The sequence below is a fragment of the Sinocyclocheilus rhinocerous genome, unplaced genomic scaffold, assembly GCF_001515625.1.
Source record: "Sinocyclocheilus rhinocerous isolate Xijiao unplaced genomic scaffold, SAMN03320098_v1.1 scaffold899, whole genome shotgun sequence".
NCBI lineage: Eukaryota > Metazoa > Chordata > Actinopteri > Cypriniformes > Cyprinidae > Sinocyclocheilus > Sinocyclocheilus rhinocerous.
In genome coordinates, this window is record NW_015653460.1 from 112,650 (window position 1) to 138,860 (window position 26,211).

The window sequence follows — 26,211 nt, forward strand, 5'->3', positions numbered from 1 at the left end:
TTTTTTTTTTTTTTTAGATTTCCATTCAGGAGATGAACTGCGATTGACTGTAAGTACTCGATTAGAGTGAGTAAAAGTCTTAAGAAATTGCATTCAACTCCTGATTTTGATGATGAGATAGAAAATTGGCCCCATCTTGCTTAAATTCATCTTCACAATGATGATGTTGTAGAGTCCACCACCTCTCGCCCATTACACACGGTTGGCACTAAAGTAGAGGCCGAAGCTGTGGAAATTGTTTGGTTTTAAATTGTTGATCAGAAAAGGGCAAATAAAGGAAATGACCGGTAAACCTTGGCTCAAGTTTTAGGAGTGAATGTGGCTACCTTGTGAGTAGGTGGAGCTCGGTGCGGTAACCGCTGTGGAGAATCGGTTGTCTTTGGCCCTCAGAGTAGTTACATTCTTCTGAGGCTGAAAAAGGATAATGTGGATTTTGGGAGCAAAGAGGCAGCCGAGAACCACAGAGCCGCTCAGACTGACAGAGATGCACATGGTAGTGGTCTGCACCTGTATCAGGGTGAAGAGGTTTTAAACATGTTTAGATAAGTGTGTCTTTTACGGAATACTTGGGCAACTCTGTTCAAAGCTTTAATGTCAATCTCCAGAAAACCAACCTTGGTCAGATTTCTCCAAATTAATATTTTTGCATAAACAAATTGAGGTGAAATATGACCTGTTTTTGATTGAACTGCATTTTGTATTCATTTTTACCACTGTTTACTTTGCATCTCCCATATACCAAGGTACAAAGGGATTACTAAATTCGTGTTCCATTGTATTTACATTGGTACTTCAAAGAATGCCATGGAAATACCACGAGACATGTCCAAAAATATGGTAATTATCATAGTATTATGTCCAAATTACACTTGGTAAGACCAAATATAATACTTGTTGTTGTTGTTTTAGTGTATGACTGTATATATGATATATCTGTATCAGTGTTATAAAGTCATCTTTGTGAGATTTAAAGTCCAATAGTGAGATACTGGTGAGAAATAGTCACATTTGTGATACTTAAACTCATTTGTGAGACTGTGAGATATAAAGTTACTATTATAAAAAACAAAGTAGCAGTTATGAGATATAAAGTCACAACTGGGAGATCCAAAGTTGCAATTATAAGCAGTAAAGTCAGAATATCCTTTTATAAGGCAAAAACAGGCTTCCATGGGCTGTCTCATTTTGAAGGCTGCGCCCTCTGGAGGTCCCATTTGTCAGCATACGTCATCAAGGATGTCTCATTTCAGAAAAAATAACCATCATAAAATTGACTATAATTCCTTGTGAGGTATAAACTATTGTAATTTCTTTCTCACTTTGAAATGTAATGGCTACTTGACAGCCTCAGTGATGTATGCGGCCGACAAATGTGACCTTCGGAGGGCGCAGCCTTCAAATTAGACACAGCAATTTACCCTTCGCAAAGACCCACCCCCCCTTAGCTACTGTTGCTGTGTCCGACAAGCCATGTGGCTTACGCCACACATCGTGTGCAGTGAAAATATACATTGCCGTGCAAAGAGGAAACTAAACAATGCGTCAACAGACAAGACAGAGCAGGTTACTTTTAATTTTGTTTCTTTTTTTTTCAAAAAATTCAAACAATAAATACCGTTTTGTAGCTCTTTAATGTGCCATGACAGATCGCTGTAGCGTCTCAGTTCAAGCGGCACGTGAACTGATCGTTTTTCATATTTACTTAAAGCACAAAATAAACGAATGAACATCACAAGGTATTTTATTTCAAACGCAGAAATATGTCAGTACACACTATTTTTCAAGTTTAAGTCCACTGAAGTTCATCTACTCTCCTGACTGATTTGTTTGTCAGACAAAATGGTGGATTCGTCGTTACGATTGATCAGATCGCCTGTCAATCAAATTCCCTGCGAAGGGTCAATTGTTTTTCCTTATTGTTTACTCCAGAGCAGTGGTTCCTAATCCTGGTCCTGGGGACCCCCATTCTGCACATTTTGTGTGTCTCCCTTATTTAACACACATGATTCAGATCATCAGATTGTTAAGAGAGGGCTCGATGAACTCCCTTATCCGAGTGTATCAGATAAGGGAGACAAAATGTGCAGAGCGGGGCTCCCCAGGACCAGGGTTGAGAACCACTGCTCCAGAGATCTTCAACCCTGTTGTTGGAGACCCACTGTCCTACAAAGTCCTGCAAAACTCTAACCCTAATAAAACACACCTGAACTAGCTAATCAAAGTCTTCAGGATCAGTTGAAAATCACAGGCAGGTGTGTTGAAGCAGGTTGGAAATTTTGCAGGCAGTGGGTCTTCAGGAGCAGGGCTTCTAGTTTATTCAGACAGAGAACATCCCAAGCCAAAAAGTCACCCATTATGTTTCAAAGGTGGTGAAATCAATCTTTTAAATCTGTTTCCTGACCTTTAACCTCTAGGACCCATCTCTTCCCACTCTAAAGGTTAACTGACTGACACTATATAGCACTCCAGCAGCACTGATGTTGACAGCACCAAACTGATTTAGATATAACTCTCTGTGCATAGTGTGATTGTGTTGTAAAATTGTTTGCTGTTGGAGTGCAGGGATTGCCACTCTCAGCCAGGGGGCATTCTTAATGACCGTGTTTACCGTGTCACTAACTGAGCTCTGACATCTCTCGCCCCACAGCGATGAGATTCTCCTTATAACATGAGACAGGCAGCCCCCATCCCTCAGATTGTGTTTCTATATCGACTAGACATTCACATCCCTGTGCTATGTTTGAGCTGGCACAGTGAGTTTGTCTGGTTAAAAGAGCCAGAGGCCAGCTTTAAAAGTAATCTCATGTTTGGTGTCATGACTTGCAAAAAAACTTCAAGACTAAACTGACTCGAGTTATATGAGAAGACAGAATCTTAAAAATAGAAAATTAAAAATATGTTTTAAAATGTCTGTCAACTGTTTCTGTTTTCTGAGTAGGCAAAATCATAGAACCACCCCTCTTTCGCTGCTTTTTGTAATTAGCATTATCGTTATCTCCTTAAACATGATCAAGCCTTTTTGCCCTTTGGTAGTTGGGTATTCACTGCATAGTCTGATAAACCTACTTATTACTACTTTTTCATGTTTTGCTTTTTGTTAAAATTCACAAGAAAACTGTAGATATACATTTAGATCAGTGTGCGGAGATTTGTATCTCTCTAGTATAAGTAATCACAGTAAAGACAGTCTCATGTAGCCAGACATTTATCTAGTGGAATAAAGTTTGGTCCATTTTGTAGCTTGTAACTGCATACAAACATAAAAAAATATTTGACATACATTGACCTTATGCGCCTTTTTAGAAGCTTGTCTATGTAAAATAGATCAGTGTTTCCCACTCCTTGTCCTGGAATACCCCCAACACTGCACACTGTCTCTCTAATGTAGGGACTGCTCAGATCTGCTCTTTGAGGTCCACTATCCTGCAGAGTGTTGTTCCATCCCTAATCAAACACAACTGAACAAGCTAAATAAGGTCTTCAGAATTATTTGTAAATTACAGGCAGATGTGTTTGATCAAGGTTGGAACTAAATTCTGCAAGACCGTGGACCTCCAGAAAAAGAATTGAAGAAGTCTGCCATAATATCTTAATCCAGTGGTGTCCAATCCTGCTCCTGGGGGGCTACTTCTTGCAAAATTCAGCTCCAACCCTAATTAAACACCTGAAGTACCTAATCAATGTCTTTAGGATTACTAGAAATTCTAAACAGATGTGTCAGGGAAAATTAGTGCTAAATTTTGCAAGAAGGTAGCATTCCTGGAGCAGGATTGGACATCCCTAGCCTAATCAACAAGTCTGATTTAACATATAATTTCTTTAGAAGAAACTGCAAATATTGGGTCCAGGAGTGGGGCTGGGAACCACTGAAATAGATATTACTACTATAGACTAGCATATACTTTCAAACTTGTTTCTACCTATATGTTCTACTTACTCTGTAGTCACTAGCAGTGACGTAGAAGATGGGCTGAAAGGCCAGCCAGATGATGCAGGTGGTGTACATGGTGAAGCCAATGAACTTGGCCTCGTTGAAATTCTCTGGACACTTCCTGGTCTTGAAGGCATAGAAGGTGCAGAGGATGATGAGGATGCAGTTGTAGGTGAGGGACACCAGCATGCTCGAGTCTAGGCTGTTACATTTTAGAGTCACCACATCTCTCCGATCTGGACCCACCTCTTTCCTCACCCCTGGTGCCTCAACCAGCAGCCAGATAAGAGCAACCAACAGTTGTGCGGAGATCAGTGCGGCACAAATTGCTACTTGAGAGGCAGGGCTGATAAAGCGTGGTCGTTGGGCACTGTCCCTTGCCCCTCCAAAGATCCGAGCAATCCTGTTGGTCTTCGTCAGCAAAGCTGAGTAGCAAACAGCAAATGAGGTGCCAAGGCCAAGACGTCGCAGGGTGCACACAAACGCCGAAGGTTTGGCAATGTAAATGAAGGTCATGGCATAGCACAGGAGCACACCAAACAGCAGGATGTACGAAAGTTCTCGACCGCTAGCTTTTACCACCGGAGTGTCGTTGTTTCGCAAGAAAACCCCAGCCACGGCAAGCGTGCACAGCATCCCCAGACAGGCAATAGTGACGGGTCCTACTGCCCATGCATCTGACCAGTGGATATACTCCTCTGGAAGCTCATAGCACCCCGTCAGGTTAGCAAGGGGCCATTCTCCAAATCCACAGTCCATACAGGTAAACTCGTCTAGGAGATATTGGTGGGGTTGACATGGAATGCAAATCCAACAACACACGTCCCCAGGCTGCATGCTTTTAGCTTCATTGGGTTGGCATGGATCACTGCACTGGGATGTGGGAACTACTCCACCAGACCAAGGCACCAGACTGGTATTGAGCACCAAGCCTTGTGCCCAGTAGCCTACCTTGCGGTAGGCAAACTTGTTTTCCTCTTGGCGGTAGTGAAAGATGTTGTAGCGACCCAGGCTGTCGCCTAATGAGGTGAACCGGACCACATTCTCAGTGTCAGCAGGTCTGAAAGGGGCTGAAAATGTTTAAAGGCATTAGAGTACATTCTGTAGCAGCTGGAAGCTATAGAGTGTGTGCGACTTTAATTTGTTCTAAAGTGATTGTGAAATTTATCTCAAGTCAGAAGCTAATGTGATTGATGTAATGTTAGCTAATCTCTCAAATTTATTTCTCAACTAAAAGATGTAATCTGTTAAAACAACATTCCGTGAATCAGTATATTGTCCAAGGTCTGACAAACTGATTATCCTCTTTGAGATTGCATTCTGTTAGAAACCAATTGGAGCTCTGATAATTTGATAAAGAATGTTTCATGTCTGTAAATGTAATAATATCTGATACTTTCAGTGGGAGACAACAACATGAGTGGCAAATGAAGATTCAGTGCATTGAGACTATAATTTGTAAGATCGAATTTTGGGTAGATAATTCAAGAGCTTCTTCGCTTAGGAAGGTATGCTCTATTGCAAGAAATATTGCAAGAAATTATCTCAATTGGTCGTTAAGTCTACTCACCATCAAACTTAGTCTTGAGAATAAACTCCCGGTAGAATCTCTTCCCATTGCCTGGCTTCATGGCATCGCAGACCTTTGTGGTATTGGGGCACACAGCTTGTCGCATGTTGTGTAGGGCATAGGCCATTGCATAGACTGCATTCACCACAAACATGATCTTTGATTCTGGCTTAAATGACCCATCCCTCAGGCTATTACTGGCACAGCCGTGTTCGTGTAGACGGCAGCCGAACCTGTGCTCCCAGAATTCCCTAAACCATGGGTTCCGTGTGTTCAGCTCCGGTGTTAGCTTGGTAAAATAGTCCTCAAACTCCCTGATGGAGTATGAGGCAAGCTCAATGGTGAAAGCCCCGTTAGCAGCCTTCTCGCTGCCATGGACTACGCTTTCCTGCGCTCCCCAGCCGTCACTGGCCACCCAAATGAAGGTAGCATTCATCCTAGCCGCGGCAGTGAGCAGTTCCCTTGCATCTTCACTTCGGGTGAAGAGGATCACCACTTTGGCATTGGCTTTTTGCTGGAGTGAGCGAATAACATTTTCGTAATTTCCTCTGTTTACTGAACGGCTGACTTTTACTGAAGTTGCGATGCAGATTTGGCGTCCTCTGGCTTCTTGTTGAAACGCATCAATACCCGTCTCACCGTAGTCTCCCTCTGAGGCTACAGTGGAAACGTAGGTCCAGTTGAAGTACTGTAGGATCTCAGCAATGGCTTTAGCTTGATAGAAGTCTGGTGGGACAGTTCGGGCAAAATAATCATAACGGGATTTGTCACTGAGCTTGGCACTCGTGGAAGCATAGCTTATCTGTGGAATCTGGAAGAGTCTAAGAAGGTTTGCCACCTGCAAAGAATAAAAAAATAATTGATCATTAAGCAGTAATACTTTTGTATATTGCAATTTTAACCAACCATTTACCGCACTTTGCATAGACCTGAGATTTTTTTAAAAATTAGCTTTGGCAGTTGTTTCATTAAATGAATTATGCATATATATATTTTTTTTAAGTATCTATTAACAATGTAAATTGTAGAAAATAAAAAATAAAAAAATTTAAATTTCTGTTCATTGCCAACTCTCTGTGTAGCGCCATGCTAAAGGGATAGTTCACCCAAGAATGAAAATTCTGTCACTAATTACTCACCCTCATGTCGTTCCAAACCCGTAAGACCTTCGTTCATCTTCGGAACACAAATTAAGATATTTTTGATGAAATCCAAGAGCTTTCTGACCCTCCACAGACAGCAAGGGAACTACCACGATCAAGGCACAGAAACGTAGAAAGGACATCATTAAAATGGTCCATGTGACATCAGTGGTTCAACCATAATGTTATGAAGCTACGAGAATACTTTTTGTGTGCAAAGAAACAAAAATAACGACATTATTCAACACTTCAACTCTCGGATTTCATTAAAAAAAAAAATCTTAATTTGTGTTCCGAAGATGAAGATCTTACGGGTTTGGAACGACAAGAGGATAAGTAATTAATGACAGAATTTTCATTTTTGGGTGAACTATCCCTTTAATTGCCCCAGACAAATGGCACTGGGTTTCTGAATATGGGGTAATCTATAATGAGCCTAATTTACATAGAATGAATGTTAAAAGTTAAATCAATACTATTTCAGTGCATTTAGCATAAGGGACTGCAGGTTGCAGGTTTTTTAACTAAAATACATAAAGCAAAAGTGGTGCAACTGTTTTCTGAATTTGTTCCTTTTGGTCACAGAAACAAGTCTGTTTTCACCTTTCAGCCACATAGTTCATACCATAAATTAAAAACCCAATTTACCCAATGAGTGAGTGACCCACAGATGCCCTTTGATAAGTTCAAGATGTCCCATAACATTCTTTTGAGTGTGAGAGGGGGAAAATACAGTTGTTGTTTTTTTTTACCTCTGCCCTGTTTTCCTATCTCCCTTATCTGAGCCTATCGTTTCAGGCCATAGTTTCATGGGACTTAGACAGACCTAATTCTGATCACGCAAGATAACTGTGCTAGCGGACAAAATGATAATGTTAGGCATGGTGCAAGTTTTCCTCTGGCCATGACACACCTTCCAAATCTGAAATGGATGCTATTTATAATTTTTACTTAAAATTTTGTCATTTGAAAGAGAAAATGGTCTGTTTTTACTATGCAAGAAAATCTTGTTTGAAGCAGTCACAGATTATAAAATCTTCTTATTTGTATTGCATTGTTAATGAACAAGGTATTATCACAAGAGGATAACAGGACATATTTTCTAATTTGCATTTTCTTCTGTTTTCTTGCAGTCAATGGCTGCTGAGTTCTAATGATTAGTCTGAGAAGCTTCTCACACTGCAAATTATGATGATAGCACAGACTCCAGGGACTTATGTGTATAATGACTGAAATTCGTGTCTGAATTCGCATCAGCACATGTAGGTGTTTCAGACGTTTGAAGAAGCTTTCAGCATAGTTGTTATCAGCTATTTACATTTCATTCATATTCATTCAACAATTTAGATTTAAATGCCAGTTCCTTAGATGTATCTAGTCAAGTAATTTGTAGCTGCCTTTAAGAACCACACTCTAGAAAATGAGTATGTGGTTGAAAGATTCATGTTCTTTTTTTTTCATTATTATACAGAGGAAACTTTTATTGCTAATAGGTTGATCTTTATTAGCTCATGAGACTTTGAGTTCTTAGTATTGTTTTAAGTAACTAAGATGTTTCCTCTAAAATCCCTAAGGAGAAATAAACATAGACCCAAATGAGACTATTGACCTACAGCAATTACAGATCCATAAAATTGTTCTCTTGCTCTGAGAACAAAAATCTGAGGAGCAAGATTTGACTGACATGACTGTTTTGGGCTAATAAAGTGGAAAGCATGATTAAATATCAGTCAACAAAATAATTGGGTTGTAGTTGTTGGGTTTAGCTCTCAACTTACAGACATTAGAGTTGATGGGTGGTGCACTCACATGTCAGTTTCTGACAAAAACACTTAAAGAACTCATTCAAGCCTGAGGGAGAGCAGACAGTCTGCTAAGAGGTGGAATTGAGAAAATCTGATTCATTTAGACAGGTGCAATTCTCCACAGAGGAGGATCACTAGTGTGGCATCTCACCTCTGCTAAATCTGACATTGTTCGGGATAATCATAAACAAAAGTGACAAAATCAGTGAAAACTGGAATGAAGTAATCATTCATTGTTACTCAAACTATATTGCCATTGAAATGCCCTATCTTTCCCTGGCATTTAAATTTCTAAGGAATTGGAACATCACCCACTCATTAGAAAAGTAAAAAAATAAAATTAAAAAAAGTCAGGATTTAAATGCGTAGTGTTGTTAATATGTGTGAGCTGTCTGGAAAATCTGATGCTGCCATCAACACCTCTTAGGCGTCACTGGCCACTGCTTCTCAGCTTCAGAAGCTCGAGAAGATGTTGATATTCCAGCTGCCTATCAACACATTTTTTTTTTCAGGAAGTAGAAACTGCCAGAACACCGCTGAAGCATTTGACAGGGACCACCTGAGTTGAGTCTAATGCGAATGCTGCTGCCCTACCCAGACAGTGAAACATGGAGCTATAGACCGTGCTGCATTTCCCATTCTATGCAGGAACTGCTGGGTAGGTTTTTCTGCAAATCATAATGGCATAAAGTTAAGGCTCCAGAGAGATTCCAAAAAGCAGCAGTATGTGACATTGTCATTGCTACTGAAAGTGCATTATGAAAGTCCAGTTTCAGTCAGACTAAAGCTAAAAGGAGGTATCCCAAGTCATATCTACAAACCAGAATATCGAGCCAGTAAGCAACATTGTAACGTGACCCAGAACACCCTAGCAACCATCTAACAATGCCTTAGCAACCAGCCAGCAACCATGTACACGGTAAAAAAGATTATTGGAGTATGATTTAAAAGAACATACAATTTCAGTCTTTCTGCTTAAAAATTTCATATTTAATTCAATGTGTTACTTGCTGTTTTTTGTTTGTAATATGTGAAAATTAGCCATTTCTGAGTGAAAACTCTTTCAGAGTAAACCCTACAGCATTTTTTTCCCATAGCACAGTGGCTCTCAATCAGGGTGCCGGGACCCACTAGGGGGCTGTAGGATGACCTAAAAGGATTTATTAAAATAATAAGAAACAAAAACTTTAAAAGAAGCTGAAACATCTAAAAATTAAGATGTAAACTGACATCATATTTCTTATTTTAATTTGTTCCCTCAAAAATACTTTTTTCCCACTATAAGAATCAGGCTTCTCACTGTCATGGAAAACCATATGAGGGCAAATTCAAGGAAACTAATAAAAGTTAAAAAGCATGCAATTTTTTCTTTTTTTTTCTAGTTATGACAAGGGCTAAAATATTTTAAGAAACAGTCAGTGAAAAATAATAATAATAATAAGAAAAATATAAATTCTTTGTTCATAAAGAGTGAATCCTGAAAACATTCAGTTTTTGAAACCTCTGGAATTAAGAAACTATTTTAATTATTTATAATTATTTTATTTGATTATTTTTATTTATAACAGTTCTTTCTGGTCGGCAAATCTGATTGGCTGAAAGGAGTGCGATATTCTAGTGATAACCAAACTCCAACCGTTTAACCATTTGTATCACTCCGCTTGGCAGACGGCCAAATCCACTATAATTTTATAAATAATACTGTTTTTCTGTCATGGAATGTAGTTTTAAGAGTTTTTTAGCTGAGACTGTACTTGCTTAGACTTCAAATATGCAGTTTGTTAATAAAGAAAATGTCTATTTAAAATTTGCTTTGATGTATTGGGAGATGTGAGCTCCAGGGCGTCAGCGGCCTTTCAGTGCTCATGATCCCACCGAGAGTGCCTCACCTCGGCCAGACCTTCTGGAATTTACCGCTGGCTCTGATGTCTCTATAGTGATTAAACATGAGATATAATTTGTTTTGGGTAAATATAACAGGCAGTTTTTGGTCTCATTAATCTATTATTTGATTTGGCTAAGGGGAAAATCTCTCATCACGTTACATTTTATGTAACTTTAATGCTGTATATCAGAGTGCTGCCTTTATACTTTTGACTGAATTGCCTAGCAACGTTTATTATAGCTGTTGTTGTTGTTTGTTAAATATTATTATTCAATAAATAATATGTTATATAAATAATAGTAGTATTTAATTATAGTATGTAGTATTGAGAAACAATGTGTGTTCGTGATAGTGATTAGTTACATTATTCCGCCATTAGATGGCGACAAGAGACTGTTTTTATGAGTGTGTCAGAAATAAAGACTTTTATATGGAAAGAGACCGAAACGGTTGTAAACAAGGAAGTTATTTTTACTTTCAACAACAGCTTGTAAGACGAAGCCAACAAATGCACTGAGCAGCGCTGTCATCGGAAATCCCCCTTAACAGATGAAAGGATAGTACGACAAAGATATTGCTTTCCTCAGTGGACATTCAAACTAATGTTTTATTGTGAATATGAGATTGAGCTGAAGAATGAATGCTGTATCAGATGCAGGCAATCACACTCGCTCAGTCCATCTCTCTCAGCAATACAGTAAGCTTTTAATACAGTAATACAATAAGCTTTAAATGAAGCCTCGTGCCTACAGCCGAATCACAGCTGTGCCGATTTACAGCCATATTGCACTGCTACTCGTGTGATATTGCTCATATATCTGTAAATAAAAAACAAATTTCTTAAAAAATTGTCTTGGACAATAGGGAGGGCTCGGATTTAACAAGGCTGAGAAGCACTGACCAAGCAACACCTTAGCAACAATCTAGTAATAAAGGTAAAAAAGAACATATAGCATTGTGGTTGCAAGTTTTCCAGATGCAAATAACAATAACACTCACATTTTTGTCAGAAAATAGAGTGCGTAATTTAGTTGTTCCTGACATGTAATTCTTAGTTTAACATATTAAATGGAGCATAATCCCATCTTTGAACAATTCCCAGTTTTTTCAAAATGGTAGCGAAAGACTGGTCAAAAACAAAGCTGTGTCTGTTCTAGTGGCTGGCAAAAGAATGAATAAGTGTCTGACCCTGTCCTGAATGTGAGCTGCACACCCAAATGAAAGGCTAAACAGGGTCAAGTGATGCTCTGTGACTGCAAAACCCCTTTTCAAGCTTTCCCAGCCTCCTACAAACACAACAACACCATATGCTTTTTCCCAGGACACTTCTTCACCAAGTGCTACACAGCCGGGCGGCGTCTTCACTCTACCGTAAGAGCTAGAGAATTGCAAATGACTAAATATGACAAACAAATAAACACGGTATGCATTGTGGTCTGAAATTGGTTTGTTTCAGTGAGTGCTAATTATAATATAATTCTAATTGTCATTAATTATTTGGGAATGCAAATGATTTGGCATTTATATGGCATTAATTATAAGCGGTATTTGTCTGTTGTTTTGGCATCCCAAGAACACCACATGCAGTTACAACCTATTAACATCAGTGTCTTAGACCACAGCGGAGATCTCCATATGAGTGACCTTGAGACACGCACACACCTACTCTGAAGATAGCACAATGTGTTTTTAATACAGAAACACTAACAAACAGAGACTCACAAGCATAAAATCATCTAACAATACTTGCTCCACACAGCTAATTCCACAAAAGATAACATTTTGTCACATATTTTTATGCACGTCATTATTATTTATAATTCTGTGCTCACACACACCCTTTTTGTGCTGGAGAAATATGATAATATATTCCGTCACCTTGTGGGGGAGAGAAAATGTGCCGGAGATGAAAGGAGCATGGTGGCTATTGATTGGTTGGCATTATCAAATGCATAACTCAATATGTGCCAAACCCTCCAAATGTCTCACATGCACAAAAATCTCAACAAACTGTTGTCTGCCCTTTTAATTAGTGCGATCTGACATGAAAACATTCCGTTCAGATTGTAAGTTTACTCATGAAAATTATTTATTCACCCATGTCGTTTCACAACTTTACTTTCTAACCACCATGTATTTACATCAATGGAGCCTGGATCTTTCAAGCTTCAAAAAAGACAAGTCATTCCTGAAGTCATATGATAGTGCTGTGTGATCAGAATTTAAGGCATTACTTTGCTACTAGTGGAGATTTCAGTGAACTCGTAATACCTGAACTTATTTTTACCTGAAGTTTGTAGACATTTTTAATGACATATTTGTGCGATAACAAGGAAAAGTAGTATTTAACACTCTTTTAAAACACACAAAACCCATATTATACAGAAAAATGTAATTGTATTTGATTATTTGTGACCCTGGACCACAAAACCAGTCATAAGGGTCAATTCTACATCATCTGAAGGATAGGACAATATTTGGCCGAGATACAACTATTTGAAAATCTGGAATCTGAGGGTGCAAAAAAATCAAAATATTGAGAAAATCGCCCAAATGAAGTTCTTAGCAATGCATATTACTAATCAAAAATTCCGTTTTAATATATTTATGGTAGGAAATTTACAAAATATCTTCATGGAACAAGATCTTTACTTAATATAGGGAAAAAGTATTGCACGCGAGTGCTTTGTAAACATCCTTAAATATACAAAGCATCATGAAGCTTTGCGATGCAGTAACAGTCAGATCCAAAACATCTGCTTCATCTTTCAACAGCAGTTTCTTTGTGAATGGATTACAAAACACTGGTGCAATCCTCGACAGAACCCGTGTCTCGACCCCTTTCACATCAGCTGTTCAGAAAACCAGTGTACTTCAGTTCAGAAGAGCGCGTTTGTTTTAAATCGTGGTTTATAAAACAGTCTGTTACTAAAAATAATGAGTAGCTGTGTAACTGCAGTACAAGTAAACTACGTTACCCATAATGCCGTCTTCCCACAGTTCCATAGACCTCCTGCGTCTGTTTTTAGACTTTGGCTGCCTCTGAAATTGCATACTCTCCAGTAGGTACTTTTTTGAATAAGTAATTACTTCACGGCCGCAAAAAGAGTATGTTCTATATAGTATGGATGTAATCTGGAAGTACTACATTCACATCCCTACTCTTTTATGAGTACTGTGGATTCGGACTTGCTTCTTTTGTCATATACTGTTTTTCGCCTACTATATAGTAGGGAAGTATGTTTCGGATGCAGCCATCATGCTTGTAGATATAGGGACCACACTGACTAGATAAGCACAATTTGAGACGTCAAGACATTAGGGACCTACTTTTTATCTTAATTTTAAGAACTTTATATGTACATTTCTAATTTTGTTCTACTCTTTTGTACTACTACAAATGATTACTAAAAACACTTACTGTTTGCACTGTACTTGTTGTATAAAAGAGCATCTATTAGCTCTTTCAGTCATTCCTTCCTGATTTCTCTGAAGTTTCAGAGATGAATAAAGCTCTCAGAAACCGCACTCTTCCGGACTGATGCTTTCTTCTGGCTGTTTAGAAATCCAATCCATAGAAATCCATTAACAAGTGCTGATTGTGTTTTAGTTTAAACATAAGAATCACAAAACGCACAATGCCACATTTAATGTTTATTTAAAATATTAAGCTGCATGATAATATTCCATGTTATAATTACTATGTAGTATAAAACTCATTTGATTTAAAAACAATGAAGGAATGAATGGAGCAGCACAGAATGAAGGAGACGTATAAAAGGTTTGGAGACAGAAAGCGAGAGAAGTGATGAACAGCCAAACCATCAGAAGGAGCGAGTGGTTCACAGAGTATCACGCCGTCTCGATCTGGCGCAGGACGATGGTTTTGGGGTTGATGGCCACGTTCTTGGTGGTGTTGTGTGTCTTATAGATGCCGATGAGACGGTCGGCCATCTCAAACATGTTGTTCCTCAGGGAGATGATGATGAACTGAGCGTTCTTGGTTTGCTCCTGCAATAATGTGGGAAAGTTCAACAGAAACATGTTAGAATTAGCATTGCACTGATTGCCTGTATAGCTGAACTCCTTCAAATCAGCAATGGCTTTAACAATCAGTCATCCTGTTACAAGACACACTTATTCATTCATTTTTATATAATTGTGTTAATTTTTTTCAGGATTACACTGAATTCAGTTTTGTCTAGGTGTATGTAGGGATGGACATTTAAGAAAAAACTGAGTTCATTAAAATCAAGCTCATTAAAAGGTGATATATAAATAGATGTACAATGAAGATGTGAAATGTAAAAACGTTAAATGACCACTGCAATGTTTCAGAACATAAGACATATGTGACCCTGGAGCACAAAACCAGTCTTAAGTGTCAATTTTGTGAAATTGAGATTAATGCATCATCTGAAAGCTGAATAAATAATCTTTCCATTGATGTATGGTTTGTTAGGATAGGACAATATTTGGCTGAGATGCAACTATTTGAAAATCTGGAATCTGAGGGTGCAAAAAAATCTAAATATTGAGAAAATCATCTTTAAAGTTGTCCAAATGAAGTTCTTAGCAATGCATATTACTAATCAAAAATTCCGTTTTAATATATTTATGGTAGGAAATTTACAAAATATCTTCATGGAACATGATCTTTACTTAATATCCTAATTATTTTTGGCATAAAAGACAAATTGATCATTTTGACCCATACAATGTATTTTTGGCTACCTATGACTGGTTTTGTGCTCCAGGGTCACATTTGTAGATTGCATTTAATAAATGATCTATTTCAACACTTTCAGGTTTGTCAAAGGTGTTTTCATGCATGTTTGGGCTTCGTTTTGAGTTTCATTTTGACCAGCAGACATACATTGATGAAGTTTTGAAATGGTTTGTTTCTTCCATCACTACAAATCATATGACTTATGAATATGGTGCATGAGCCGTATGGACTACTTTTGTGACACTTTTATGATGCTTTTTTTTGGGGGGGTCATTTTTGGGCTTGACATCTGAAATTTTCTTTAAAAATTCATCTTTTTATTCATCCGTAAAGAAATTCAGATTGGTTTGGAATGACGTGAAGGTGATTAAACAATGACAGAATGTAATTTTTGGATCAGCTATTCTTTTGATATCTAAATGATTAAAGAAATACAGGCCACATTTTCCAGTTTGCTCGAAACCACGAGATAATTAAGCTATCGAGAATGACGTGCGTTGTGTGTTGTGAAGCCATGACGATTTTGTTTATTCCCTCTCTAGGGACCTGTCACTCACAAAATAAGCAGGATAGTCTGCCAATCTCATCACCACCACCCACTCCAGCACTCGATATAGCTCTGCCTCCCGCCACCATTACCCACAAACACATTAAGCTTTGTACCATCAACCGATGAATGGTAATATGTGAGCCCTGATTCCATCTCAATCCAGATGGCAATGGGTGAAAAACAGGTGTGAGAAATCCAGCGAAGACATGTGCTACCGCGTGTGTTATCTCCTTTATATTCATGTTCAGTCGTGTCATGCTTGTGTTTGGGTTCCCTGCCAAGAGCGCCTTTTATTTGCCACTGGCCTGAACGAGCTCCAGGCTGCCTGAAGACCCCTCGAAGCTCTTTCACCCCAGTGCTGGACAGGTGGCATGGGCTTTGGCAGGCCTTGTCAGGGCCCTGTTGGCCAGCACTCTTGGAAGGGCTGCTCTGAGACCTTCAATTGCTGTCACTGGCTGTGACATCCTTCCTACACCAGTGAAAAACTCATATTTCTCTGCACAATATATTTTGTGCATAATTGCGTCAATTTCTTGCTGTATTTGTTATGCTTATGTTGACCGACAAAAGGTTATTTTGTCCTAGGATTTACATTTTTTTCTTTCTAGTTTTTCTGTGACAATCGCTTGTGTCAATATTGCCATGTGTTTAACCACTTTAGGGGGTCACAGGAAATGACATCATGGCAATGCTGAATTGCTCACGGCAGCGCAAGAATGCGCAGTCTCAAACCCTTCACTATTGCAACTGTTCTGTCCTGACGTAAATATCATAAATGAGTGTTTTTTCATTAACAACTGGCAAAAACACAGTAAAAAAAGGGGGAAAATAATAAAATAAAATGTATATTGTTTCCTACATTTTTTACACAGAGGAAAAAATTTGACCCCATATCAATGTAGTTACAGCAGTTTTAGTTTAAGTTTTAGTAGTTTTATACGCTTTCATAATTTTTATTAGTTTTTTTTTTTTTTTACATTTAAAATTTAAGGTAACACTACAGTAAGGTTTCATTTGTTAACATTAACATGAACAATATTTATATAGCACTTATTAATCTTAGTTAATATTAAGTTAAAAATGTACTAATACATTATTAAAATTTTACATTTGATCTGTTAGCATTAATGTACTGGGAACTAACATGAACATGAACTTTTCTATTAACTAACATTAACAAAGATTAATAAATGCTGTAAAAATATATTGTTCATTTTAATGAATGCATCAACTAATGTTAACAAGTGAGACCTTATTGTAAAGTGTTTAAATATTTTTATTTTACTTTAGTTTTGGTAATTTTAATACATTTAATAAGTTTATGATTTAATCGTTTTAAAGTTGACGTTTTCAGCTAATATTCACTTTTTTTTTATTTCAGCATTATTTCAATTGTTTATTTAGTTTTTAATAATCTTGAAAAAAAGCATTTGTTTTTAGTTAAAGGGATAGTTAACCTAAAAATTTAAATTCTGTAATTATTTACTTGTTCCAAACCTTAATGACTTTCTTCTGCTAAACACAAAAGTGCTGGTAGCAGTTGACGGTATTACTTCCATAGTAATTTTTCCATACTAAAGAAGTCAGTGGCTACCGTCAAGATTTGGTTACCAACATTCTTCAAAATCTTTTCAAACAGGTTTGGAACAACATGAAGGAGATTAAATGATGACAGCATTTTCTTTTTTTGAGTGAACTGTCTCTTTAATAATAACAACACTGACAGGGAATGTTATTTTTAAGTTCTGAACACTCAATATGTTCTCATATTATTGAACTCTTTTATCTAGAACACTTTTATCAAGGAAAATGTAATTTCATACCCCCAACATTTTGCATCCCTCTTACAAGTGTGAAGTTGGGCTTAGATATGTGTACCGCAGTTAGCAACGTAAATTCCAGCACAATTGATATAACAATTAAGCCACGATTCCTACCATATAAAGCATGAGCATAGGGCAATTAGCACTCAGTCATCTCATGCTAATCACTGCCTAAAGGCAGAGAACCGTAATTAACAAGCTGTAGATTCACAGTCTCTGGGTGCTTCACTCAGGTGGAGGTCAGTCTGCACAGAGGAAGCTATTGTGCTGACAGAGCTATGGGCGGATGTATATGCTGCTTCGGTTTGATAGGGAGGAGTTGAGTGTAATGTAACTAAAAGAGACGTGATCAGAAGTACTTCCTTTTTATGTTATGCTTACTGCTATGATATCTCTTTCTGGTCGTATTTCATGTGTGAGAATGCAAACAAACATTTGAGAAGTTGGGAAACTGTATTAATGATAGTCTGAGCTTACTCAGACAATAAACTAAACAACATATTTTGCAGGGGCGTAGCGACCACTTTTTGAATGACCTCAAATTATATTGTAAGAGTCGTGCCACTGTGCAAAAACAAAATTGCAGCCAGTTGCATAAAACAACAATTTTAAGACCAATCAGAAGTCTCTGTTTGCTTTGGTAGTGCATTGAACATATGCAAAAGCAGTAATCTACCATTGCTTGTGCCTACTTACCTGCCTTTTAACTACTGAGGGATTGTTAATTCACCTAATTAATATTCATGAGCCAAGTACTTTACAGTTTAAATAATATATATCTTTTTTTTTTGCATTATGGCAATACGATTTGAATGTGCTTAATTGTCATGAAAATACAATGCAAAAACATTTCAGTAGTTCTAAAACAGGCTTCATTTTCTTCATGCAAAATATAATTTCTTAGTTTTTGGGGTGAAATATGATTGGGCATGTTCTTGGCAGGGCTATGACATTTAACTAGTTCCAGGGTTATTATTGTTTACTAAAACTAAAACCATTAAAAAAAAAAAATCATTTCAGCTAGTTGCCAAGTCAACATTTTTCTTTAGTTTAAGTTTAATAACTAAAATTAAATAAATTGATTGTTCATTGTTATTGTTCATGTTAGTTAATACATTAACTGATGTTAACAATTGAGACCTAATTGTAAAGTGTTACCAACTTTAAATATTTAAAAATAAATAAATAATAGATAAATAAATATTATTTTTGAAATTTTTTATTTATTTATTTTAGTTTTAGTCATTTTAATACATTTAATAATTTAATTATTTAATTATTTTAAAGCTGAAGTTTTCATCTAATATTCACATTTTTTTATTTCAGCGTTATTTCAATTGGTTCTTTTTTTTTAAATAATCTTTAAAAAAGTTTTAGTTTTTAATTAAAGGGATAGTTAACCTAAAAATGAAAATTCTGTTAAAAAATTTCAGCTAGTCGGCAAGGCAACATTTTTCTTTAGTTTAAGTAAAATAATTAAAATGAAATAAATTGAAATTTAATAAATATATTTATTTAAAAAAAAAAAACTCTTTAACTTAATTTAAAATCAGAACAGAAAATATAAAAATTAAATCTAATTTAAAATATTAACAAAAAGTATATGATACTGAAATAGCACTGTACCCTCATAATGCATTAAAATCATGCATTTCACTTATTTGTTTGTTTATTTATATCTTTATTTCAGTTAATGTTTGTTTTACTTCAAGTAATTTTTTAAATGGTTTTAGGCATAGTGTTTAGATTGCTGTACAGTCTACCTTACCTGTATAGAAACATCACTATATGATCCTCCAATCACTCCAGAGATGGCCAGAGGCAGTTCGTCCGGTACAGGATTTGACCCGTCTGGACAGATGAAGCCTGGCTGATGCACCTTTGTGAGAGAAGCCCTCACAAACTCCAGCGACTGCTCTAGTGCATACGTGTCTTTAGAGCAGGTGTCCAGTATATGGGCTCCCAGCTTCATGCCGGGCAGGATACGGTTGTCCTGATTAATTTCGTCCAGCGCCAGCAACATGGCCTCCAGCCTCTGGATCCCACGCTCTTCGTTTATCTTACCGCAATCCTCTGTCCCTTCACCCTTCTCGTGCACGGGGAACAGGCCTCCGATCACCAGGTCTCCATCCATGATGATCTCCCGCTTGGATCCGGCCAGAGGCGGGGTGTACCTGGGGCTCGTTTGGGCCAGAGGAATTAACAGGAACAGGAATATGGGTGTAACACCAGCCATGACAGGGTTTATGAGAGGTGAAGAGCTCTTATAACTACCCTGTGTGGTTTAGTTGGTTGAGATATTTACTAAGTCCGCCGTCGACTGTGGATGCATCTCGGTATCTTCTGCACCTGAAAAATAGATATGAATATCATTGACTCAATGACTTTTCTCATTGACATAATGCAAAATAAACAACTCTGAAAATGAAAAACAGAGTTTTTTTTTATGATTAATGCATCGGAAAACAGAAGCATACAATGCAGAAAGTCACATATTACATAAGAAATTGAATTTGCATAAGGTTTTGTGGCGGCAGTGAGGAGGCGGGCATGTCTAGATAGTAATTCATCCTGATTGAACTCAACATTTCAGAGGTGAGGCTCTGTTTTCTAGCTTCATTAATTCAGATACATCAATAACCCCCGGTGACTACGTAATTTTCTCATGGTGTCAAAGGTGATGGATATCATCTTTTAGGTTATGAAAAATTACAACCTGAGGGAAGAGGATGAAAAGATGAAACGATAAATAATTTCAGCTGATAGGAAAGTCTTTCGCAACTCTATTTCACACAGACTGATAGAGCTTTCATCTCTATTTAGAGATGCCAGACTACTTGTCTACTTCACCGTTGCATAGATTATTATGTGTTTTACTTAGAGTATGCATTTTCAGATGGCATATGTTTTTAAGAGCCTTTTCTGTTTTCTATTTGTTTGTTTGGCATTAATTATATCTTTAGAAATGACTAGAATCCTGTATGGTGCATTTTCTGTTGTGTGTGTGTATTAATATATATTTTCTCAGGAAATAACAAACCCACCATCACAGCCCAGTTCTGACTAACTGCTCACTAGTCCTGGACTCTAGATATGACACAGATTCGATGTAAGTCTATGGGTTTATTTCAAGTTTCATCATTCGTTGAATCAGATTGCTTTGAAGACTAACAGAACATCTCTCTTCAACAAGTGGCACTATTTGAGGTATGGTTTATGTCTGTAGCACATATGGTGCAGGATGAGTTACATGCCAAATTAGGGTTAAGGGTTTTGAAAAATTATGAGCAATAGTAATACTGATACTTGTCTTAGCCAGCACCTAATTATAAAATCTAACATATGTTTCTTTTACATTTTTTTTGTTTCGCCATTTGATTGTGATTAATTTGCGAGTTACCCTCTTCTAAGTGCAAGATATAAAGTATAAATTGCATAGCAAAATAGTTATACATAATACAGTATATATAAACTGAACATTGACCGTTTTATTGCCTTATATATGATGACTAATATGATCATTTGAATGTGAGGGAGATGTTCCTCTGAGCCTCTGGACACCACTAGCTTTTCAAAAATGCCATACATTATTTAATTTAAGATAAAGCACGTATGTTCCTGGTGTTTCCCCTCTTGTACCCTTCCTGTTGGCGTAATGAGGCAACATCTTGTTTATTAGGTTTCTCTTCCTTAACTTCTGTTACCATGGAAACAAGAAAAAGTGGGTGGGTTGGGGTGGCAATGCACTGTGATAAAGATCTGTTATCATAGGTGGATTAAATTGAGGGATCAGAGCAAGTCAATATAGTTAATTATTTGTAATGCCGGGACTGGATAACATTGCATTGTCTGAATCCTCAATCTTCCCAAGTGTGTCAAAAAATAAAAAATAAAATAAAAAATTATAATAATAAATAAAAAATACAATTGCCAAAAGTTGTTTTTACAAGAAAATATGAGATTGGGTCAGAATAATTAAAGTTTCTTTTTAGGTGTTATCTTCTACCATTTTCTACAGCAACATGCTTTTGATACAGGTGTCATATTTATTATTATACTGATTACTGACATGTATTAAGGTACAAAAGAGGGCTTGAAATGCTTTATTTATTGCTTTATTTATTTATTTTATTATTATTATTGATTTATTTTTGCAAATACATTTTAAACAAAAGATCAATGAAAAGATGCTTAACCTTAACTCAAACTCAAATCAATTTCTTCTTTTTTATGGTCAATCTCGGGATGTCAAGTTTTTTTCCTATTCATTTTCAGTGAGGTTTGCAATCTTTGCACCCTTGTTATGTGGGGCATATCTAAATATTTCAAAACTGATTTTTATGATTCTGTTATTTTCTACAAAGACTATATATATATATATATATAAAATGAAACAATATATAAATATACAGGCATAGAAACTGAATGGTAGGGCTGCAATTTTAGCCTACAATAAGCTGTGACTCAGTAACTAATTGATTTGGGACCAAATCTTGGTCTGTTGTTATAAATTAAAGAGAAATTATCCTCTATTTTTTTCATAAAATAAATTTGGAGACAGGGTAAATTATGGTTGTATTGCAAAGTTGTTTTATGAAAAGGGGTACCCATGGGCTATTAATCTGATACCTCAGTTTTACACTCTCAGGTACAAAGGTACAAAACTGTCACTGGGACGGTACACATTTTTACTTTTAAAGTATTAATATGTACATTTAATGTAGTAATACAAACCATTTAGGGCTAAATAAGGCACAAAGATACACATTTTAGTATTTGCGCCATAGGGTGCCGCCCGAGTGACAGCTTTGTACCTTTTTTTCTGAGATTGTAGAATTGTTCTTCAGCTATTAAAAAGGTGCTGGTGTCTCTCAGTCCCCAAACAAAACATTAGGGGTTATAATTATAGTTCTCAGGTTTCTAAATTTCACCAACAGCAGTTGAGCAAAACCACAAAAACATTTATTAAAAACTAATCACGGCTTTGCCCTCGTCTCTGGAACAGATGGAAGCAACGGGCACCCTCTGTTCGCTGAACAAGAGAAAAGTGTCAAGGTAATGAACCGAGGTCTGGACATTAGTACATCAGTAAAACAATAGCAGTCGCACTTGAATAATAAACATTCACACAAGTTTAAGACCACACAATGTCCCCAGATGTAAATGTGAACGTATGCTGTAGGTTTTAATGTCAATGTTTCATGTTTGACACTTAGGGGAAAACTGTTAACTGAAGAGTTATTGAGAGGAGCCATCATTACTGTGCTCTTGAATAAGACACTTCAACCAAGGTTGCTCCAGGGGCACAGCGCTGCAATCAGTGCACTATAAATCTCAGAAGAAGGAAAGCATGAGCAAAATGACAAGCGATCAAAATGATTTAGCCTAACTCTTGTGTTGTGCTGAAAATCCTTTAACTAATTGCTTGTTCATGGTCAAAAATGACCAACCTTTTAAAAATTGCTTGTAAATCTCACATTATCACCAAATCATGGATTCAATCTTTTTATGCTTTCAGTTAGCACATTTATGTATTTCTTTTTGGAACTGACCGTACATCATTTATCTGAATTAATGCACCTCAGTTTTTAAGTAAAAACATTTGTGGAGAATTTTGGCAATGTTTATTCAAAAATTGATGTGCATATGATCAATGAGGCCTATGACCAATCAGATCCATAAAGAAATATGTAACTGGTGCCAACTGAAAGAAAACAAGTTCATGAAAATACTGAATCCAATAATATAGCATAACAAGAAATGTATACATGATTTTTGTATTTTTGTAGGCGGGTCAATTTTGAAAAGGTGGAGAAAAAAATACCCAAACAATTAGAAATATTTTGAGCATATTTTGGTAAGTTTTTGTCTTGTGTGAGCAATAAAATTAACTGGAATTTTCAGGAAAAAAGGAAATCATCTCCAGGTCAAAATCACCGGAACACAACATGATGGTTACATAAAACAAATAATGCTGCTTTGATTTTATTTTAGGTAGTTAAATTAAGCAGCATATGGAGAAACCAAAGGTTTAAAAAAATTAGCAGACTCTCATCAAGTCCAAGAAATCTGATTCATAGCTCAAAACTGATGATGATATCAACTTAGGTTAACATAATAAAATTAATGATCACATCAGTATATAAATCCTTATGAGAGCATACATTTTTCTTAATGACGCGCAATAAAATTAATTAAATTAATGCTCACATCTGATGGGACAATAAACATTTTCCGTCAGGTTACAGCGTGATAATTATGATTAATGGGCTTCATTTCATTGTGTTTTTTGCAGTGTAATCTGATTGAGGAGCACACCACACAGATCCAGTCTCTAACCCCAGGTTATTTTGGCCATAAAATACATAGATAAATGCCCAAGTAACCAAGGGAAGCACATAATAATGCTGGAATTCAGAGCTTGTGGGAGAATTAGTTCCCTTGATTCTCTAGTGTTGGCAGCATTTATGTGTACACTTAGAGACCAGATGGGATTTCACCAGTCTGGGCTCACCATCAGCTTGACTGCTGATAAATTTAAACTGAGTGATTTAATATCTGTGACATATATCAGTGTAAAAATATTACATTTCTATAATATTATTCCCACACACTCTCACATACAATTTAAGACCGATTTCCTTTTTATAGGACCCACTTTGGTTTCATTGATAACTTCTGGAGCGCAGCCAGACCAGCTGAATGGCTCAGTAAGGTTGCCAAGGACGAAAGCATTCACAGACATGGAGCAAATTAACTATGAGATGTTTATCTCAGCACGTCCAATCAGCTCTGCTCTATGGGTTGCTATGGATGCTTTACACTATTCAGATTCAAAGTGTCAGCGGATGAACAGAACAAGGGTGTTAAGTTTTGCAAGAAGTCTCCTCCTCGACAGGAAAATGGTTCACATTTCACAGATCGTGAAAGGTGTTCAAAGGCAAGGGCTGTGCTATTCATATGTTTCTGAATATACTTATTCATGAAGACTCTTGGAGTGTTATTTCTCTCTGGCTTGATCTGGTGTCAACAGAATGTCACTGCGATTGCTTTGTTGTTTTTTAAGGTGGTATGCTTATAATGATTTGATCGTCTTCATAAACAGTTTGAATATTTGCTTTACATAAATGCATTTCATTACAGCAATGTAAGCACCTTAAGGAAATGAGTCAACAAGTCTGAAAAGCCTGAAAATGCTTCTGGTGGATGGTTTCAACTTCCACATGTGTCCACAGCTGTCTGAAACCTGGGTTTACAGAACAAATTTGCATTAATCCAGTAACTTAAAAAAAAGAGTTTTTTTTTATTTTTTAGATTAAATAACGATTATTTCATTACTAAATATGCTATCTTAAAGCCAAAATATGTCAAAAAATAAAAGCAGTGACTGTTTGCATAATACATACCGTGTTTCCTTATTTCTCATAATGTACTGATCCTGCCTTTCTTTGTAATGTGTCAATCGGTGGCAACATAAGTTGATCAGAAAGTTGATCAGAGAGTTGAGCATGTCAGACTGTCGATCACATTTCTTTTGCGCTCTAATATCAAGTGCATTTATAGTCAACAAAGGAGCAACACCTCATTGACATTCAAATGCAAGCCTGTTCTATTTGTATTCTATCACACGACAGGTTTGTGCTCAAGAAATGCCAAAGCATCCGTCCACGCGCGCGATAAGGCAATTTCCCGGCACTCTGACTTGTTTGTTGCATGCAATAAATTGCTCCCTAATATAATAAGTACTTCCCCATTGGTGGTAAACACAACCAGTCTGACATGCAAAGGATTTAAAAATTAACCAAAGTGTGCGCAAATAGGACATGCGTACTGTGGCGCGTAAATAAAAATGCATGCTTACTTACCGGTAAAGAATTGATTTGGCAGAAATTCAACACCTCGTGCAAATTGTTTCAAGGATGCAAAGTTGATTTTGCTTTGAAGTTAGTGAGAAATCAGCTTCCATTCATGATGTCCCCACAGGTGCAGGTGTTTGATGTGTTTGGATCTGTCCTTGGTGCTGAAACAAAGACCTGATGAAGCGCAGGGGGTGACGAAGAGGAGGAGGAGGAGGAGGAGGAAGATCTTACCTGTGCACAGTAAAATTCACGTTCTCATTAAAAGCAACGTGCACCAGAAACACCCTCTTCAGCCCACCTACGTCCACTTAATGGCCAGATCGCTGCATTCTCCTCAGTCTCGGGGTTTTGTGAGAGCGCAAGAATTCAGTCCACACACCTGCATTCGTGAGAGGTTTAATAAACTCTAACTAAATCTCCACGGATCCACGGTCCGGTTCTCCCAGTCACGACTTTCCAATGTCTTTTACTGAAACTTGAGAGGTTGTTATTGAACAATATTGCCCATATATAGCACCTCAGTAACAAATAGTGGGTCCCTCTGTTACGATTTGATCTTTTAATGGTTGTTGGTGTTCAAGGTTCGAGCTTCATGCATTCGTGAGGTTCGGGTGAAACAGCTACCCCTGCGCCCGTGTGTAACGAGTCGTCATATTTTCGAATCTTTTGCCTGTTACCGGTATATTTTAATAATGGGAAAACGTTATCTTGTTCTGTGTTGTAAATTGTTCGTACTTTACATTAAGTAGCTTGATTGATATACAGGTTTCGGAATTTCACTGTACATTTGTAAATCTTGACTGAATTAACGCCGAGATATGCATGTAATATGCAGTAATATTATTTAAAATGCAATAAAACTCTTTAAAAAGGTACACCGTTTATATATATATACACTTAAAGAGCAGGTCATATGG

At 37.0% G+C, this 26,211-nt stretch overlaps 1 protein-coding gene across 2 annotated transcripts; it reads right to left on the reverse strand.

Annotated features, from left to right (window-relative positions):
- Positions 1-9: 9 nt before the first annotated feature.
- On the reverse strand, positions 10-25,881 carry LOC107715788 (metabotropic glutamate receptor 2-like). Of its 2 annotated transcripts, XM_016521983.1 has the most exons (7): positions 25,526-25,881; positions 25,301-25,455; positions 19,204-19,784; positions 5,502-6,339; positions 3,938-5,001; positions 327-507; positions 10-226 (listed from the first exon to the last, which is right to left on the reverse strand). In XM_016521983.1, exons 3-7 carry the CDS (start codon positions 19,669-19,671, stop codon positions 153-155), a joined length of 2,625 nt encoding a protein of 874 aa, XP_016377469.1. In that variant the 5' UTR covers positions 19,672-19,784; positions 25,301-25,455; positions 25,526-25,881; the 3' UTR covers positions 10-152. The 2 variants fall into 2 exon arrangements, with proteins under 2 accessions (XP_016377469.1, XP_016377468.1); XM_016521982.1 differs by having other exon boundaries at positions 25,301-25,881.
- Between the last annotated feature and the right edge of the window lie 330 nt (positions 25,882-26,211).